Source organism: Aquila chrysaetos, chromosome 3 (assembly GCF_900496995.4).
Source record: "Aquila chrysaetos chrysaetos chromosome 3, bAquChr1.4, whole genome shotgun sequence".
NCBI classification, from domain to species: Eukaryota; Metazoa; Chordata; class Aves; order Accipitriformes; family Accipitridae; genus Aquila; species Aquila chrysaetos.
The window spans coordinates 31,845,168-31,863,503 of NC_044006.1; the positions used below are offsets into that span (position 1 = coordinate 31,845,168).

At 44.5% G+C, this 18,336-nt stretch overlaps 1 protein-coding gene across 1 annotated transcript in view; it reads right to left on the minus strand.

The window, feature by feature from the left end:
* Positions 1-18,336, minus strand: part of SH3BP5 (SH3 domain binding protein 5) — a 54,316-nt gene that overhangs the window by 3,354 nt on the left and 32,626 nt on the right. Inside the window, exons 4-7 of the mRNA XM_030010439.2 lie at positions 16,786-16,950; positions 8,553-8,683; positions 4,472-4,514; positions 2,301-2,520 (exon numbers count right to left, since the gene is read on the minus strand). Of these exons, the coding sequence (XP_029866299.1) occupies positions 2,301-2,520; positions 4,472-4,514; positions 8,553-8,683; positions 16,786-16,950 (559 nt within the window). The remainder of the gene's footprint in view (positions 1-2,300; positions 2,521-4,471; positions 4,515-8,552; positions 8,684-16,785; positions 16,951-18,336) is intronic.

Genomic DNA, 18,336 nt, shown 5'->3' on the forward strand with positions numbered 1-18,336 from the left:
TATTGTTAGAGAGGCTCAAACCCAGCTTGAAAGAGCAGTAGGAGCAAAGCAGCAGCGTTAACAAAATGACTCAAAGGAGAAGTTTCAAAGCAGTTGTTCTGTTACCCCGGCAGCCTGGGGCTCACTTGCGCCACTCGGACACAAAGGGTGCAAACAGAGGCAGCTACCATCATGGTTATTTTGGAGATGCTATGCCTCTTTCTGCTGCATTTGCACATTGCAGAACTGACCTAAAAGGCTTCAAACATAAAATGGGTAACAGCATTATCCACCTTCCTGAGCCCCCTCCAGGGCACTTTGTGCTCAGAGACAGTTTGTTGTGGTTTGGGTTTTGTTGTTTTCTTTTTAATGATGTCGAATCCAAGACTGCAGAGTGGTCTTCTCACGTGGTGTGTTTTATCAATATATGGTGAGCAATACAGGTAACTTTGCAGGGGGTGAAAGCAAAAAACGGTTGGGCAAAAAAAAGATGTTTCCAATTACAGGAGTCCTCTACTTGGCAAGAGGCACTGATACCAGCTAGTCTGCAGCAAGCGCAACTTATCACAATCTAAACTTACCATACCACACAGGAGCATCTGCTAGGGCCAGAAACTCTTGCTGATGATGAGGTGTTTTATTCAACTCCAGCAGACAGAAATCAAGATGTAAAAGGGCCTTGGCAGAAAACCCTCACATATTACTACACGTGAGAGCTTAACCTGTCGAGGCTATTTTGGTTACTATGTCTGGCAGGCTGCTCGTCCTGCCCTGTTGTAAACCAGTTCTGTGCTGGCACTAGACACAACCTGGAGTCCTTCCACATATATCAGACTGCATTCAAAGAGAGGGATGTGCCATCCTTGCCTGCAGCCTCAGCAGCGACCAGGAGGGCCAGCAAGTCGTTGCTCCGAATTACCTTTCCTGGCTCTTTCTGCCCCTACATACCAGGCCCCTGAACTCCTTCAGCACAAGAAAATCCTCACCACGGTTATACTTAAGGCTCTCGGGATGCCTTCTGCACAAGGAGGGGGGACTTGTGGGTATCCAAAGAGACAATCCCTAACTCAGAAAGGCTCAACCTTGGGACTTAAGGAGTCAGAAGATACGCAGCCATACCAAAACCCCACTGCATCAGTGGGCCCAGACACCACGATCGCTCACTGTGGGAAATCGGGTCCCAGCTGCACAGTACTGAGTGAGGGAGCTCCAGCACATTGTGCAAAAACTCCTGCCACTGCAGAGGACTGAGGCCAGCCCAGAGCTGCCTCCCAGCTCCCACAGCACAGCCAGGCTGTACCACGGACCTACAGAGCCTCGGCACTGGTACACGAGGGCATTGCACATTCAGCCTTCAGGTCGTGTAATTAGTAACTCCTGCAATCCTGACCTAGACTTTTCCCTGCAGAAATGGAGCTGAAATACAAATTAAAATGGGAATTGTGGGACTGGGCAGCAAAAAAGACTTTCTGCATCAAGAAGGGGACAAAGTGTCCAGGTGGGAGGAAAAAGTGGGCCACATGCAATGTCCATCTATCCACTTTCACCCAGAGCCAGGACAAAAGCAAACTTACAATACAACAGACCATTCCAATCTTTGCAGCCCAAGCTCCCCGTGTGCCACCAGAAAGCAGAAGTTACGTAGGAACTTGCTCAGTGGTTGCTGCTGTCACCCAAGAGAAAGGTCTCTCGTACAGAGTCTCAGTACACTGCATGAGCATATCACTGCTTCTTCGCTTCCCTTGTTGACAGCACACATACTCTGCTGAAATCACATACTGGCAGAAGATCCTACGGTGCAAAGGAGCTTATCCTTACAGCCCCTCTGTCCAAATGTTGTGCCCTTCTGTACTACTGTAGCTGCAACTTTAGTCCCTTTGCCACAAGCCCAGCACTGCAAGACAAGCACTTGATCCAAAAGGTCTGTTTCCAAATAGTGCTGCCACCTCAGCAACCTGACTGAACGATCTACAACAGCCTGCAACCACCCCAGGCGAGTCACCGACAGCAGCATCACTGGCTTAAAAATTAGGACTGTGCTTTGAAGTGCATTAATTTTGTTCCTTTCATTACAACACTGTACAAAAACCAGCAGCAATGCTAAGGGAACAGCTGATGCATTTCAACTCATACCCCTTCCCCTTGAAAACTGGCTATTAAAGAATACAATAAACTTCAGTAATAATAAGTCTAATAAGTTAGCCACAATCCCACAACAGCCAGCAAATTTCAAGCTGCAGAATATGCACAGCATCCTTCATCTCAGCATTTCTTACGATGCCCACGGGATATTCGCAGGCACAGGAGCACTCAGTACTCACTGGAGATGGTGTCCGACTCCGGTTTACTTGCTGACAGGTCTTCTACAGAGATATTGCTCCCTTCAGCACCCACGCCACATCCTCGGGGCCCCATGGCAGTGGACCGCCTCCTCTCGTGAATCTCATCTGAGATCATCTCCAGGTTTTTCAAGGCAGTCTTATACTCTCCCTTTGCTAGGGCCAGTTTTGCCTGCAGATCATCCACTGTTTTCTTCAGTTGCTAACAAGGAAGACAGGTATTAGATGTGCTTTCATTATGAAAGACGCACAGTATGCAGTTCTCCATTATGTGTACACGTGACTTCGCACTGCACAGGCAAGCTAGCATAAACCATGGTTGGTATCTAGGTGGTGGGAGAGTTCGTAATTCAAGAGTACCCCAGTGCAAGCAGTGGCACTTGTACAGGAGACAGGAGCATGGCAAACCATGGGAGCCAGGGCTAGGACTGCTTCTGGAGTGTGGTAATGGCCCCGATTAAGCACAGAGCAAGGGTCCCCCCATTAACATGCAGGATCTCTCGTTAACACAAGTGCAGCTCTCAACAGTATGTCACTGCTTACCCCACAACCACCCCTAAGGGTTTGCTGGCAGCCCCTGCCTGCAGGGCACAGCATGGCTGTGGGTCGTCCCTAAAGGGGCTAAGCCTCACTCTCCTCTGAGCACCAAACCCATCACTTCTTGGTCACTAAATCTGCAGACCAGAAAGCCTCAAACCCCGACAACTGTAATACAGCAGTTTCTGTATCCCCAGACACAAACCCCACTCTACAGCAAGGGCACAGTGTTGTACACCCTATGCCCCAAAGGTAAAACACTGCTTGGGTATCGACAGCTGTCTCAACTGTTTTATATTGTACATTAAAAGCAATCTGTGCTGTCTTTTGTATTAAATTTTACACAACCACCTTCTTCAGGAGGGCACCAAGCAGCTGTCACGGAGAAGCAACAGGGCCCCCAACAGCAGGCCTTCACCCATGGAGAAAAGGAGATTTCTCAAAAGATGCCTTTAGCCAGAAGGGATTATTGGGCTGGCACCCAGCCCAGGATGGGCAAGGCTTTGGCTCCATGCAGCGGCTGCCGACCACGGCTGCACAGGCAGGCGAGAGAGGAGCAGGGGGCAGCCCAAGCCCAGATCCTGGTAAGGAAAAGGTGCACGCCGGAGTCTCTGTGGCCTATAAAGAGCTGTTGCATGTCAGGCAGCCCAGCTGACAAAGAAGGTGTGGGACATACCGTGCATCTCAGGCAAGGAATGGGAATCTGGTTCTAGCTAGGCTCCTGCTGGAGCCTTCCTGCACCCATGGCCAACAGCGCAAAGCCACTACTTAGACCCTGTGCACATCCCACACGCCTATAGCACCAGCCACCACCCTTCAACTCAGAGGAGCCAGGCTCCCAGTTTTTGGGGGCCACATTCAGCAAAAGTCACTCAAATAGAAAGAGAGCAAATCTTGCATTTGAATTTTTAGCGCAACTTTGCTCTCCCACCCCTGGCCGCTCCAAGACTAAGGCTGTAATAGCAGGGATTACCGTCCCAAGCACAACTGCCATGCCCACCCTGGGGCCACTGCGCCCTGCAAGGTGTGCGCTGTGCCCAAGCACTGGCTAGACATTGTTGCACCACACAGAGTGCAGTGTGGAGATGCCAAAAAAAAAAACAAACCAAAACCCTGGCAGCCTATCCAGCCAACAAGGCCAAGGGCTTGACATCCCAATTCTGCCAAACCCAAAATCGGAAATTCACATGTGTGTGATGTTTGAGTACTACAAGCAGGTTACTTGTTCTGTTAATTCATCCAACCAGCGAACAGAAAAGAGCATCCCAAGCACAGTTAGTCTGATGCATAAAACACGGGGGGGCGGGGGGGGGGGGGCGGGAACCAAACCAAACCAAACCCCAGAGACTTCAGACTACAAGAAGCAAAGATGGTCAAACCGTATTTGTTTGGTTCTGGCAGTAAGCAGCAGGGTTTGAACACTTATTTCACACGAGGAAACAAAGCCTCTCTTAGTCTTTTATCTTTAAAATGTGCTTAGCAAATTGCTCAAGAGGTTTTGAATTGAATTGGTTTTGTACAGAAATGCAACACAGTTGTTGGAGCACTTTAGATGTAATTTCAGTATTTACCGTAAGCAGTAAAGAGTTTCAGATGGATCCAAATTACATACGTACCTCTAGTTGGACATAGTACTTTGCCTTGAGTTCAAAATAAGGTCTGTGGAAAAACAAAGAACAATTGTTTACAATCACTGGAATTGAATGCAGAGTACTGAGTGGGAGTTGCTCTCTTCGTAGCGTTAACATAGCTATTTTGTGTTTCACTGTAATCCCAAGAGACTATCTAGATGCTAGAACACCTACGTGTGCTCTCAATGTCTCTTTTCCCCTCTAATATATCTATTTCTCATGGGTCTCTTGACCTAAATACAAATTGCAAAATTCCAGTTTTTGGAGTTGACAGCACAATTCCTTCAGGCCTAGATTCTGCAAGATATTTAAATGCAATGTCCAGCTTTAGGGCATAGGCATCCTCTCTGTATCCATCTAATTTTAGAGCCCACAGCACATGTAAATTCCCCACAGAAGGTGAACCTTAGACTGCCCCATGTTCAGATGTGGGGGTGGAGGGGCAGTTCTTAGGTTTTTCAGTGGAGGAGAGAGGATGAAGGGAGGTCAGAGCATCACGTGCAAAGGCACAGCACTTCCCACCAGTGGCCCATCAGGCATTTCCCTCCCACCACACTGCTCTCCAACAGTTTGCTTGGACACAGAAGACAGCGTCACACCTGGTCCATTTCTCACTATAGACAACAAAACTTTCTTACAAGGTTGCAGGAGGACAAGGGCACAAGGGGTACAGTACAAAGCCTAGAAAACACGTTCCAGCTTCGAAGTTTTGAAGCCCACAAGCCAATATCATCCAATGTAACGCTGGGCAGCAAAAAAAGCTCCAATTTTTAGCAGGGCTCACTACACCCCCCTCCTCTCAGAAGCTCTCCTGGAAAGTATGGGAGAGAGAAACAATTAGATATGGTTTTATATGAAATAGAATGTGAACTACCCTTGCCATACTTCTACCCTGACAGCAAGCCTCTTCTGAGCTGTAAGTCCTACTGTAGCTAGATTTTGGACAGTGCACCAAAACTCAGGAGTGTCAAACTGTGGCCTTCTGATCCTGTATGCTTTGAAGGGTTGAATTCACTACAGTCATACACAAAATAACTGAGTCGCATTTCGCTAAGACTAGATTATTTTGCAGCTTCTGTGTTTTTAATCAACCCCCCTACCGCAACTAGGAGCGCACAGCCAAGTCTGCAATGTTTCCAGTGACACTGATCCAGTCAAACTGCACCTCTGCCTTCCCTCGCTGGGACACAACACAGCCAAAGTCTACACAGATGGACCTGCCAGGCGTGGTAAAACACTGCAGTTAGGAGTCTGGGTCCAACAGTTAAAGGAGTCCTACAGACGCACCCCAAAGCAATGGGAGGGCAGAGATGCTGACAAAACGGCATTGCAGGGAAATGTGCAGGGAAAACAGTGAAACCCACTCACCCCAAATGACCTGATTCTCTCTCTTCCTTACCCTGGTGCCAACTGGGAGGGAAGAACCAGGCTTGAGTCCTAACCTCCCATCAGCTTCCACAAGTCTGGGGGAAAAGTCCCCTTTCTATCAGCAAACAAGCATGTGTGTGTTGGTGTGGTGTGGAAAAAAAAAAATATATATGCCGTGTATGTGCATATGTAAACACAAATACATACACGTGCATATATGAGCAGGCATGTTTACAGGTAACAGACAAGAAAGATGCCACCTGAGCCAGGAAAAGGATACCAACAGCCTGACATGTAGGAGCTCAAATGTAAGCACTCTTCCTCGCTCATGCCTAACACACAGCTGGGCATCTGATGCTACCAGAAAGCAACGCACCGGCCAGGTAGGGACTCGCATCTCCTCAGGTTACTTCATTCTACTACATCCACAACCCTGTAACTATTGAAGCCTGGTCCATGACACAGCAGGGCTGGTGAATCTTTCTTCCACTGATGCAATCGGTGTCCTACATCATCAGTTGTCTAAGTCTGTGACATTGCACAGTTGAGCAAAGTGCTTTTTAAGTAGATGACAGGAAGAGTGAAAGGCACTTTGCCCAAGTCACTGGAGCAGAAAGTGACTTCCAAAAACCAGCTAACACAGGCGAGTTCATTATCCTACAGCTCAGAGGCACTGAGCCAGAAGATCTGGTGACTGTTAAGAACATGCAGCCGTGTGCACATTCATAGCTTACAAGCAAGTAAGCACCCAGAAACAAAATTAAAAGCAAAGCCAAAACAAAACAATCCAATAATCATCAACATTTTACACAGCAAATCATCTAAATGACATTCCTCCTGGCGGTCCCAGCCTTACTTTCAAATAGTAATGCTTTAAGCATATTAATCCAGACTGAAGTGAGGATCGAACACAAATAATTTTTTGCATGGAAAAGAGCAACTCATTCAGCGCGTCTACCCACAAGTTTATGGAGAGAGAGGATAGACAACATGGGCCTGAAAGGCCCAGGCGTTACAGCCAACTCTCCCGCACCACCCAGTTTGCTGGTGTTAAATCCTTCCTGAAAAACAGCTAGTAGCCAGTTACACCCTACAATACAAGCAGCTGCAAATTCAGCAGCTTCATTCCCCAGTTTTATGTAGCCACTTGACGGCACTTATGTTTTCAGCTCAGTTTCAGTTCTCCTTTACATGAAAATTGCAACGCTGAAAGACGACTGACCTTTCCAACATCCCTATGTAGCATGACTTCAAATACATCCACAATAAGCCTGTTCATGCCACTAGACATCTTCCACTTCAATACCAGGTTACGGTAGTTGGCATTTCTGTGCACCCCCTATTAGGGGATCTCCAAAACACCTTACCTAGGTGGTTTATGCTGCAGTCAGCCCTGCTGTGAGACAAAAAGGAGTATATTGGGATTCTTCCACACACAAGTAAAAACCAGCTTGTCCTGAGGAGAATGCCAACACCCCTACAAGGGTAGTTTCAGCAAGGAAATGAAGACTCAGAAGGCAAATCACACAAGATGCAGCTGGGGCATCAGGCTCAGCACCATCATTGTTATAAAAAGCTATGTAGGACCCCACTGACAACTTGTCAGGGTCTTTATTTTAAATCTTATTGTAAGGAGGTAACTCCTAGAAGCCAAACCGCTTCTCAGACATTGCTCTTCTCCAGAGGAATCTGTCATTTAGTGATCTGATGATGTTTTTCACAGTCCTTGTGCAGTGCTAGACAGACAGCATGCAGCTCATTCTATGAAGCCATGCTGCTACACTGTTTTAGCAAACATGCTTGAATCTTCCTTGAGAAGTGCTAATCCTTTCTTGAATTGAGCAAACACCAATCAAAATAGATTTTAGCTGACCAATTTTACCAAAAAGTAATTTTTAGATGGAGGGATTAAAAGCTAAATACAGCAAGCAGATTGTTTAGACAAGCTGCAGTCTGGAAATATAAAGAAAACAACTGTGAAACATAAAAAGGATTAAGAATTGGTTGTAAACAGGGCCAAAATTTAAACAGGTTCTGAACAAAAAGCTGTTTCAACTTCTCTGCAACAGAGCAAAACTGCACATCACAAATGCAGATACATTTATTAATGACACTTGCTGCTTAGCTATGCTCTCTGAAGTGTGTTTCCTTCCCCAAGAACAGCTCTCAGACACCTTTGCTACGGCAGCATTAGAAAGTAAACAAGTCTGATGTACAGCATGCTGCTCTGATGCAGTTTCGCACCTTTCAGGTTTCTGTCACTTGCTTTGTTGCTCTCCTATCTAAAAATAAGAACTAAACTGCAAACGCACCTAAACTGCAAAATATCCACACACAGAGCTCTGTGGTTCTGTAGGCAGCATCTATGTGAATCCCATGAGCCTGTTTCTCAAGTCACATGCCACCAAAGGGTTCAATGCACTAGAACAAGACTAAAAACATGCCCAGGAAAGGTTTCTTATCCCATTTAGTTCACCTGTCTATTAATTCAGGTGCTTCAAAAGACACTTAGAAGGACAACAAATGCAAGGACTAATACCAGTACCAGTTCTGCTGCGAGGCTGTCACATGCAGACAGATGCCCAAAGGGAGAGGTACAAAGGGCAACACACTTTCACAAGTTCGAAAACCTGCACAGAATCATTATCTCCCACAAACAAGCTTCATCACTAAACTTGTCTCCAAGTGTAAAACCTACTTTGATTTATTGATGGCTCTTTTCAGCTTCTTCTCCAGCTGTTTCATCCTTCCCATGGCAGCATTGTATTTGGCTGCAGTCTCCTTGTGAACCAACTCGCTTCTCGTTTTGGTCTGTTCTGCCTCCATGACCTTGAATAGGGAAAATACAGGTTGAGTGGCAAGACACAATGATCCATTTCTTACTGTTTTAATTAACAGCAGCTTCATAATCTCTCCAATCAGCTCATGTCAGGAGAGGAAGGGTACAGAAAAAATTACTTTCAACGAGCCTACTTAAAAGTCTTTTCCTGAAAGGAGCAGCAATATGTCAGATTTGCAAACACTGTGCTAGTTACGACAGAGGTGTTGCAGCTTCTTGCATAATATCTCTTACGGGAAGTTCAGAAGAGCCTCAAATTTTGGGATCATCCATATTTAAACCCAGTTAGATATTCAGGAGCAGAGCGCTGCTAGCAGAAGCCACCCAGTTACATTCCACCACGTTATTTCTGTCCCTTCCTGCTTCTCCCACAGGAGCCTCCTTTCCCCGCAGGGACCCAGGAGGCTGTTCAGCCCCTCGCTGCTGCAGCGCCCACCCTCAGGACACGGCTGAAAACCAGCCACAGCCGTGGGAGGACCGAAACGCCGTTCAGCTGGAATCGCCAGGCACCAGAAACAGCCTGTCCAACCACGGCCGGCCCGTTTGCAGGCCAGGAAGCCGGCTTTTCTCTTAAAAAAAAAAAAAAAAAAACAAACAAAAAAAACCAACAAAAAAAAAACGACCAGCCTGAAATCACGGTTTGAAGACCAAAAATGCAGAGAGGTTCGAGCCCCGAGCTGACAGCCCTACCATGCCGGGGGGAGCTGTGCTGATGACCAGCCACTGCGCAGGCTGGCAGATGGTTAACGCGCAGCAGTCCCAGGCCCAGCACGTGAGCTGCTCTCCACGGGCGGCAAGCCGGTCGGGCTGCAGCCCTGCACACAAGCGAGCAAATTCTTCAGGCAATCATTTCTTCAAAGCTTTATAAACAAGCGCTCACGGCCGTGGCATTTTGCAGCAATTGGGAGTCTACAAAAGTTGCAGGAAAAGTAAGTGTCCCCCCGTTAGCTGGCTCTGCTGGTACCCCATAGTCACACTTTGCCAGTAATTAAATCCAGGGTAATTTTATTGTGCAAATTTGCGATGACGGAAAACATCTAAGTCAGAAAATGTTTTCTTTAATGCACTAGCAGTCAAGATCCAGAAAGGGAGGTAACTGATATGTTTAAAGTAAGAAAAGTGGTGACACCTCTCCATCGGTCTGGCAATGAGGAGAAAGCAGGCAGTTTTCAGGCTCCCCCTCCTCCAGCTATGAAGGTATCCATACAAAAAATGGCAGGACTTGATTTTCTCCAGTACTGGATTTCAAAATGTCTCAGCTGTGAAACCAACTACTCCACAACTTCATGCAAATTTGCTCCAACTGGCTCCAACCACCAGAACGTGCATCTGAGCTCTCAGCTCCAGAGAGAATATTCAAGATATCTTGATTTTAAATAACCTCACCCACAAAGCTCTAATCTCTTGAAAGTGTCCTAGCCCTCACACTGAACTGAACAGTGAGAAGAGTACAGCCAGCTTTGACTTGCTTGGAGCGCTGCTCCCTTCACGAAAACTCACGTTGTCCTTTCTGATGCCTAAATGAAAGCATGAAATTGCTACATGCCAAGGCTGAACTGCATCAGCATCAGCTAGAAGCTCTTGCTGCCACAACTGGAGGCCACGTTTTGCTCTCCTGCACACACCACTTACTATTAAACAAAGAAGTTGCTACAGAACTTCAAACTACAAGAAAGAAAGGTTTCCAAAGGCTCTTTTGATTAGATGTAAAATAATATACTCAACTCCAACACCCTTCAACTATTTTATATATAAATAGATATAAATAAGGCATCCACTGTCAAAAAAGGTCAAAAAAAAAAAAAAAAAAAAAAAAATCTATCAGATTCCTAACAGGCTCTCTCCTGCATCCTGAAAACAAGCTGCAGCCTCTTATCTTGAACAACTGTTCGAAAGCTAGGTTGATGCAATGACTTTCCGTAGTGAAATATGTCAGACAAGGCTGGTTTTAGCATGGAAGTGTCTTAAATTAAAATGCAGTCTCCAAAGTCTGCACAGAAGCTGGTTCGCCTTCTTTGTAGCATGGCAAGGAAACTGCAATTTAAAAATGCCGGAAGCTACAAAATAACGGAGTAGCTGGAATTTGCCAATGATCAATTAAATGTCAATCCCTCACATCCATTCCTGGGGTAATATCAGCATCAACTTTGATAACTGGGATGAACCACATGATAAGTACTAACAGCATCAGAGTCATAAAGCAGGTTAGGTGTCCAGTATCGTGTTGATTTTGCACATCTTTCATATCAAACATCACAGAAATGCTCAACCCTGCAGAACTGGGATTTGAGGATGACAGATCGTAAACACTTCAAAATAGCTGACAAAATATGGGATTTGCTGCCAGCCATATATACCCACATTCATTACCCTTTCCAGAAAAAAAAAAAAAAAAAAAAAGCTGTATACTTCATCCTTTTGAGAAATCAGTGATGTAAGGAAAACCATCTCCCCCCACTCCCTTGTTTTCCTGTGGGCATTCTGCCATCGGACTCACATTACCCACACAAGCCTGTGGAGAGGCCAGAGACAGCCTGTCCCTTTCCCCTGGGACAGTGGCTCAAGGTGCATGCCCAAGGCTGAGGACAATACCGGGAAGCTTATGAGGTATCTCTGTGGAGGTCCATCACCTGCCAAGATGGATTTAAGCATTTCATTCAGACAAGAAGAAACAAAAAGATCATCCACCCCTTCACAAAAGCCAGATGGGCTTCAAACAGAGAAGCTGTCCACCGGGGCAGGTTGACAGAAACAGACTGCAAGCCATGCTGCCACCTCTACATCTGAGAGGTTCAATGCACAACCAGCTAAGGAAACCCATCACCTTTTAAAAAGGTCTTAGAAATGACCAACAAGGCTTGTGTGGGAAAGAAGTACTTTTTATCAGATCTAATAATACGGTTGGGGAAAAAGCAGTCTTATATGGACTTGTAAACAAGCTTTTGGACACAGTTACCAAATAAGCTGTTTTGTTTAACAACAGTCACTGTGCTTCTACCACCAGCCTTGCCTTGTTGATGCTCCTAAGCCATCGCAGATGCAACAGCATCACTTAGAAAAAGGCAGAGATAAAAGTGAGGATGACACCTTTTCAAATTAAGACTGCTCAGGACACACCTCTCCTCCTTACATTGTACCTGCCATTCATGCCCTTGGGGACTCTTACACAAAAACATCCAGAGCGGGTGAACATCTAGGATGCCCACACATTCACTGGACACTTCTGTAGCCCACACCTGTCCTTAATTACGAGATCACCAATTCCAGGCAGAACTCATTCTCCCAAGTAGCACAGGCTACAACTTTGGGGGAAAAAAAACAAGACAAAATCCCACAGGTATCACTCAATTCCTCCTCTCTCCTTCCCTACCCTCTATGTCCAATCCAGATGTCTGGGAAAGGAAGGTCGGTGTAGAATATATATTTTTAGTGAGTAAGTCTGTACAAGTAGCTTTGTTCCCCCCAAAAGATTTGCATGATCTAAAGTCACAGATGGACTCCAGGCAAAATTTCAGTAATAACAACAGGTGCAAAAGAAAAATTTATCAGTGAAATTAAGCAAAGCTGAGCATCTAAGCCAGAGAATTACTTTGGACAACTTACTTTCTCAAAAAATTAAATTGATGACTCTTCTAGAGGAAGAATTAGAAATAAAAGAGGTAAGAGACAACGCAAAAATCAGTAAACCAGGAGGACAGAATCAACAATACAAGGGATTGCATCTAACCCCTGCATTTCCAGGGTGAAGTGACAGAGAGATTAGGGCAGGGAAGAATGTGGGTATTTTTGTTGTTTCTTTTCACAGACTTTTCTTTCCCCCCCTTTCTCCAAGTATTTCTATCTGCAGGAAGTATCTCTTCTCTCTACTTCGTGAAAGCACCCACGCATTTTACACTGACAGATGGTACTTCGTGGTGTAATATCAAAGGGAGCTTCACAAACCGGATTAAACCAAGAGGGAGCATGCCTCCTCCCTCTTCACTCTCCCCTCATCCCTTCCCTTTTTAAAATGTCTCAGGATCAAGAGCCAAAACATTTCTTCTCCCTGCCAGAATTTATGAACTGAACGTATCTCAGGAAAGACTGTAAAAGCAGAACCTTTTTAAGACTGCAGATTGCATCGGGAATTAGAAATTAGCAATTTCTCTTTAAATTCACAAAGGATCTTCCTTTCTGCTCCAGCTTGTCTCAAACTTGAGGTAACGCATCTGTCAGCACTTTCCTTTTGTACACATTTGTGAATGATTTTCAACAAGAGTATAGATGTGAAGACCTCTCCTTCATCCCTTCAAAGTTCTCCATCCTTTGGCCCTTTTATAGCCCTGCTCTCTGCACCCCAAACTGCAGCATTATAACTCAAGGTACTAGCAGACAGGCAACGCACTTCCACTTCCCCAAAACATTTTCTCCAAATTTTAGAGACAAACCGCAGTTACCAAAAACCTGGTAAGCCAATGACTAACAGTGAACAGCACTTCTTCTCCAGGCAGGTTAAGAGCTCATCAAACCTGTCTGCATGCAAGCTAAGTGACTATATTTCCATTATAATCAACAGAGAATTAATCTTACAATGAACTTGCCCCTCTGGTCACATGAATTCTTCTCCAGATACCGTTGTCAACTTATTTATCAGTCCTCCTTTGACTATAATACCTACAAAGTAATGTTCTAGACACCTGAAACTGATGAGCTAAATCTCAGCCTAAGTGTCATTACACTGATCTAAGATCTGTGGAGAAATGGACATTGAGAAAGAAAAAAGACACAGGAATTTAGCCCAAAATACACATCAAGTTAAGAGTAGAAACTGGTAAAGCAGCTGCCTGACTGGCAGGATAGCATCACAGTCACTAGTGGTCATCACACAGATCAAGCACAGACATTTACAGGGATTAGCTGCATCTTCACAGGCAGGCACGCATCCAGCTCCTATTTAGGTATCCAGCTTCCTTTGAAACATAGCTCAACCTGCCAGGTGAAAAAAAAATTGCTGAGTGACAGCCTGTACTCCCTGTACCTGTTCATGCCGGTCCTGTCTGCTCTGCAAATAAAAACCATCTTCCACATGTTACACTTCCAGCCCGCCCAGGATAAGCAAAATTTCAGTAACTCTCCTATTTCTCATCAGTTTAATTATATGATTTGCTATATCAGTGGCTCCAAAAGCCTTGTTTACAGTAACCCATTAGACTGTCAAATTAAAAATAGTGTTAATAGCTTTTCAGTCTATGAAGAAATGAAAAAGCAATTAAAACACGCAACCCTCATCTCCATTTCCACCCAGTGAGGGTCTGCAAACAGCATTTCCTGTTTGGAACTCTGGAACCCAAGTCTTTGTCCACATCCATTGGGTCAAGTGCAAAAGTAACCCGGCAGTATTTCCATACATGCCTGTATAAAAAAAAACCCCACAAGTGTCTCCTTTGTTCTTTTGCCTACCCTCTTCCTTTATGCTCTCTGTTTGCATTGTTTGTCAGCTACCAAGCTGCTTACAGGGCTCGGGTTTTGTTCCAAATTTCAGATTAATTCAATAAAGCCTGCTGCCTCTGCTGTGAATAGCAAATAAAACCACCTTTACTCTTGCCTGACATTTCTATCAATAGAGAAACAAATTAATTAGTAGCCCACTTCTAACATTTGGCACAGAGGTGCTTTTCTGCATTTGATTCATTGCTGTACAAGGCCCAGTACAACTGTCATTTATAGATTCATGAAAAAAGCTAACAAATCCAAACAACTATAGTGCAAAAAACTTTTTCTGAGAGTGATTTTGTATGTGGAAGGAAGTAGAGGAATTCTATTTCTTAACCCTCAGCCTTTACCCTCAGAAACAGTTTTTGCCATTAGCAATTTCTAATGTGATTAGCAGTTAACTATCTGAGTTAACAGCAACACTGTGGCAGTCAAGAACTTTTGTTCTAGTAGATCTCATCCTCCAACCTGTTTTCATTCATAGCTTGGTAGGGAATTATGATGTTTTCTGCTCCTCGAGATCCCAGTTATTCTGTTTACCTCACTGAACACTGAGCACTTCACTAATTGCATGCACTGAAGCCAAGGAATTATTCACTCTGCTCCTAAAGAAGTTATAAAACTCAGCCAAGCACCCCAAACAAACTAATGCTGGGTCTGTTCAGTCAGGACTTCCTGACTGAAAAAACAGCATTTTCACTCTTCTTAGCTCTGGCCCTAGCCTTAAGGCCTCCAGTCTGGCCAACGAAAATCACGAGACAAACTTCCACGTAACTCTTTCAAAACCTGCTGTACCCTGAAAAGGTGCAGATGGGTGCTTTCTGGGAACTGAGCTTACCCAGACTATTTTAAGCACCAGGAAGAGTTGGGTAACACGCTTTCCATTCAAGGAGCCATCAGCTGCTCCATACAATCCAGTCTGTGCCTAGGAGATTTTATAACGGTGGTAAACAAACCTAAGGTTCCTATTTACGGTTCTGCTGTAAGCATCAGAGACATTATGGTTTGAATCAGTCCTCCGACACACAGATACGCTGCACTCAGTGATGATACATATCAACATCACCAGCATGACTCCACCAAACACTGCCAGCAGCCATCTTCTGCTCTAAATCACTGGGTTTGCCCATCCCAGGTGTACTCCTCTCCCAGACTGTCAGGGAAGGACTAAGGGTTGTAGAAGGACACAGCGATCCCCTTGAAATAGCCAAGGAAAAGAGGAATCCATCTGAACTCTCAAAATTGCTAGCATTTCTTTCCTCACCCACCCCAACACAAGTCTTCATTATGCCAGCTAGAGAGAGGCAGCTGGTACATGGTTGCTCTCATTCTCCACCGGATCTCAGCAGTTCAGCAGTCAGGAGCTCTAAGCAACTCCTTAGATGCTTCCAGTTTTCTCCCCTGTCTATTCCGAGAATCAAAAATTGTGTATGCATTTCTGGACTTTGCTCATATTAAGCAGGGATAACAACTAGGGAAAACGACAGCTGCTGCTGTCCTGGCACACACGCACTGCAAAGGTGGGGCTCCCTTCAGAAACACACAGAGGTTAACAGATCTGCAAATACCTAATGATAACAGGGACAATAACAAAAACAATACCCTAGAGTTTGTTTTCTGTTTTTTAACATATACCAGGTTTTCCATCCCTCCCCTACACACAGCCAACATCCTTTTTGTTCCCTGTTTCTTCATCAGGCAGCTGGTTTTTGCAATTCACTTTGAAATAGAGGCTTTTCTTATAACTGAGAAGCTTCTGCAACAGAACAGTGCTACTGCATTGAGGACTGCAAGACAACACGAACATTGTATGGCAAGCTAGCACATTTGGAATAGCAAGTTTAGCTTCACTGGCTTATTAAGGGAACTCTGACAGAACAAAGGTTTTTAACTTCTATTTTTGGTTCTTTCATGTTTAAAAAAAAACTTTCTGCCTTTTTTTTTTTAAAGAGGAAAAAAAAGACACAGCAAATGACAGGAAAATTATTCTTGACAGCTGCTAAAATGAATACCACCTTTCATTGTTAGACAGTGCATCTCTTCTGTAGATTTAAAAAGACTTTACAAAGGAGGTAAGACCTTGTATAAATTTGAAAGTTAATTCAGGATAGAGCAGTGCGCAAGCTTAAAATGCAGCACACACTTTTGAGTAATTCTACATTCAAATACATGTTTCCAAAGCAAAATGCCTTGTTCAACCAACTCCATACTAAGAACAGGTTATACTAAAATTGGAACATGTCCCTGTTTTTCCAGAGTAAGAGTTTCCATAACACATGTATTCAGGAATAGCCATCCCTGTGCAATTATTCTGGCATAACTCCAAATGCAGATATGCCTTAAGACATTGTTTATCCCTATTACATAGGTGGTAACTTTTTTCTTCTTTAGATCTATTCCACTAGCTACTAGCACAGCCAGATAGAACTATAGTTTTCCAGGTTGCAGCCCGAGGCCCAAATAATTTAACCTTAGGCTTCGTAATTTTCTGTAGCTTCATTTCCTACATGTCATTTATCTGGAGCAATACAAAAATTTGGTCTTTCAGAAAGTAGGCCTCATACACCACAGGAGAACACAAAATATGAAAAAGACAGATGCTGGGGCAAGTTTGTATTACCCTCTGAGTAGCATGGTTGAGCATCTCTTGCCAGGCAGAGTCAAACTGACGTTTGTCATCTTCCAGTAGCCTCTGCTCAGCAAGTGAAATGGTCTCTTTCGCAGCACGCAGCACTTCAGTGGCCCTCTGAAAATCCTGAGTCGCCCTCTGAGCTTCCAGCTGTGCCTAAAAAAAGAGAAGTTGGGATCAGAGACAAAGGAACCCTCAGGGTCACATTTAGAAGATCTACCACACTAATCCCAGGACTTTAAAAACACCACATCAGCATTACTGTTTCCCAACCTTTTACTTGGAAGTGACACATATTTCCTCACTGGTGTAAGTACTGCTAAGACAGCAGTTCCCACCCAAACAGGTAATTTGCAAAGAACTGTCTCATGGTGTTTGTAATCAAAAAACACACAGCTGATGGCCTACAAATAAGCACCTGGCTGAGAGATAAATACCTTACGAGGTAGGTTTAAATCACTGACAAACATAACAAAAGAAAACGCAATAGCAAACTTGTAGCATGTCAAGAATACATTGAGAATGACACTCCCTGAATTTAGTCAGGGTGGATTTTTATCTGGTGCACCATTAATCATGCTGAGGAAATGTTTTGGAAGTATTACATTGCTCTAAAGCATAAACAAGTTTTCTGAGAAGGTGGCTGCTAATTCTGTGGACATTCTTCTACTTTGTTATTGCTGGGACAGAACTGGTGCAGCAAGTCCCCAGTACAGAGACACGGAGGTAACCAAGGGAATTTGCAATGCATGTGAAACACAGATAAAGGCCCTGCTATGTCCTTAGGAAACTGCCGCACACACATAACACAAATAACACAAAGTCTGAGCTTGAAGGAAGCACTTTCAAGTGTCTGCATGAAAGCAGGGGAGAAAAGAGTCTTCTGATGAACTATATGGTTCTTGCTGTGAGAGCAAAGACTCCTCCAAAACAATATACAACCTTCCCAGCCAAGCAAGCACAGCTTAAAGCCATCTAATCAATGGGCTGTAATCTCTTTTTTTCTGGACCAAGAAAAATTCTCCAAGACATTGCATTTACAGACCACCCTCACCTCTCCTGAAGGCTGTAACAAGCTTCTCACCATATCCAAATCCCACTCTGAACAGTCCTCAAGTAAAATGCTCACATCCCATCTTGCAGGCTGGAGCCACCTCCGTTTTTCACACCTGAGCATCAGCCCTCCAGGGTCCCTAACACAGCCCTTGCCTGTTCAGCCCAAAAAGGGAGAGCAGCCAATAAAGCAGAAATAATGCCAGGCATACTGCAGGTTTCAGTGGTACCGTGGTGACAAAAGCCATTACAGAGTTCAGCAGTCTTGCAGTGTTGCACTTTAGTACCAGTGACAAGTCTTAAATGTTCAAAATAGGTGACTCTACAACACATAGACATAGAATATCCATAAACAAATTACTGGTGTTGGCTGAGTTTTGGTTGGTTGGTTGGTTGGGATTTTTTTGTTTGTTTGTTTGTTGTGGTTTGGGTTTTGGGGAGGGGTTTTTAAGATAGAGATGGCCTCTCTTTTTATAGTTATCACTGAAT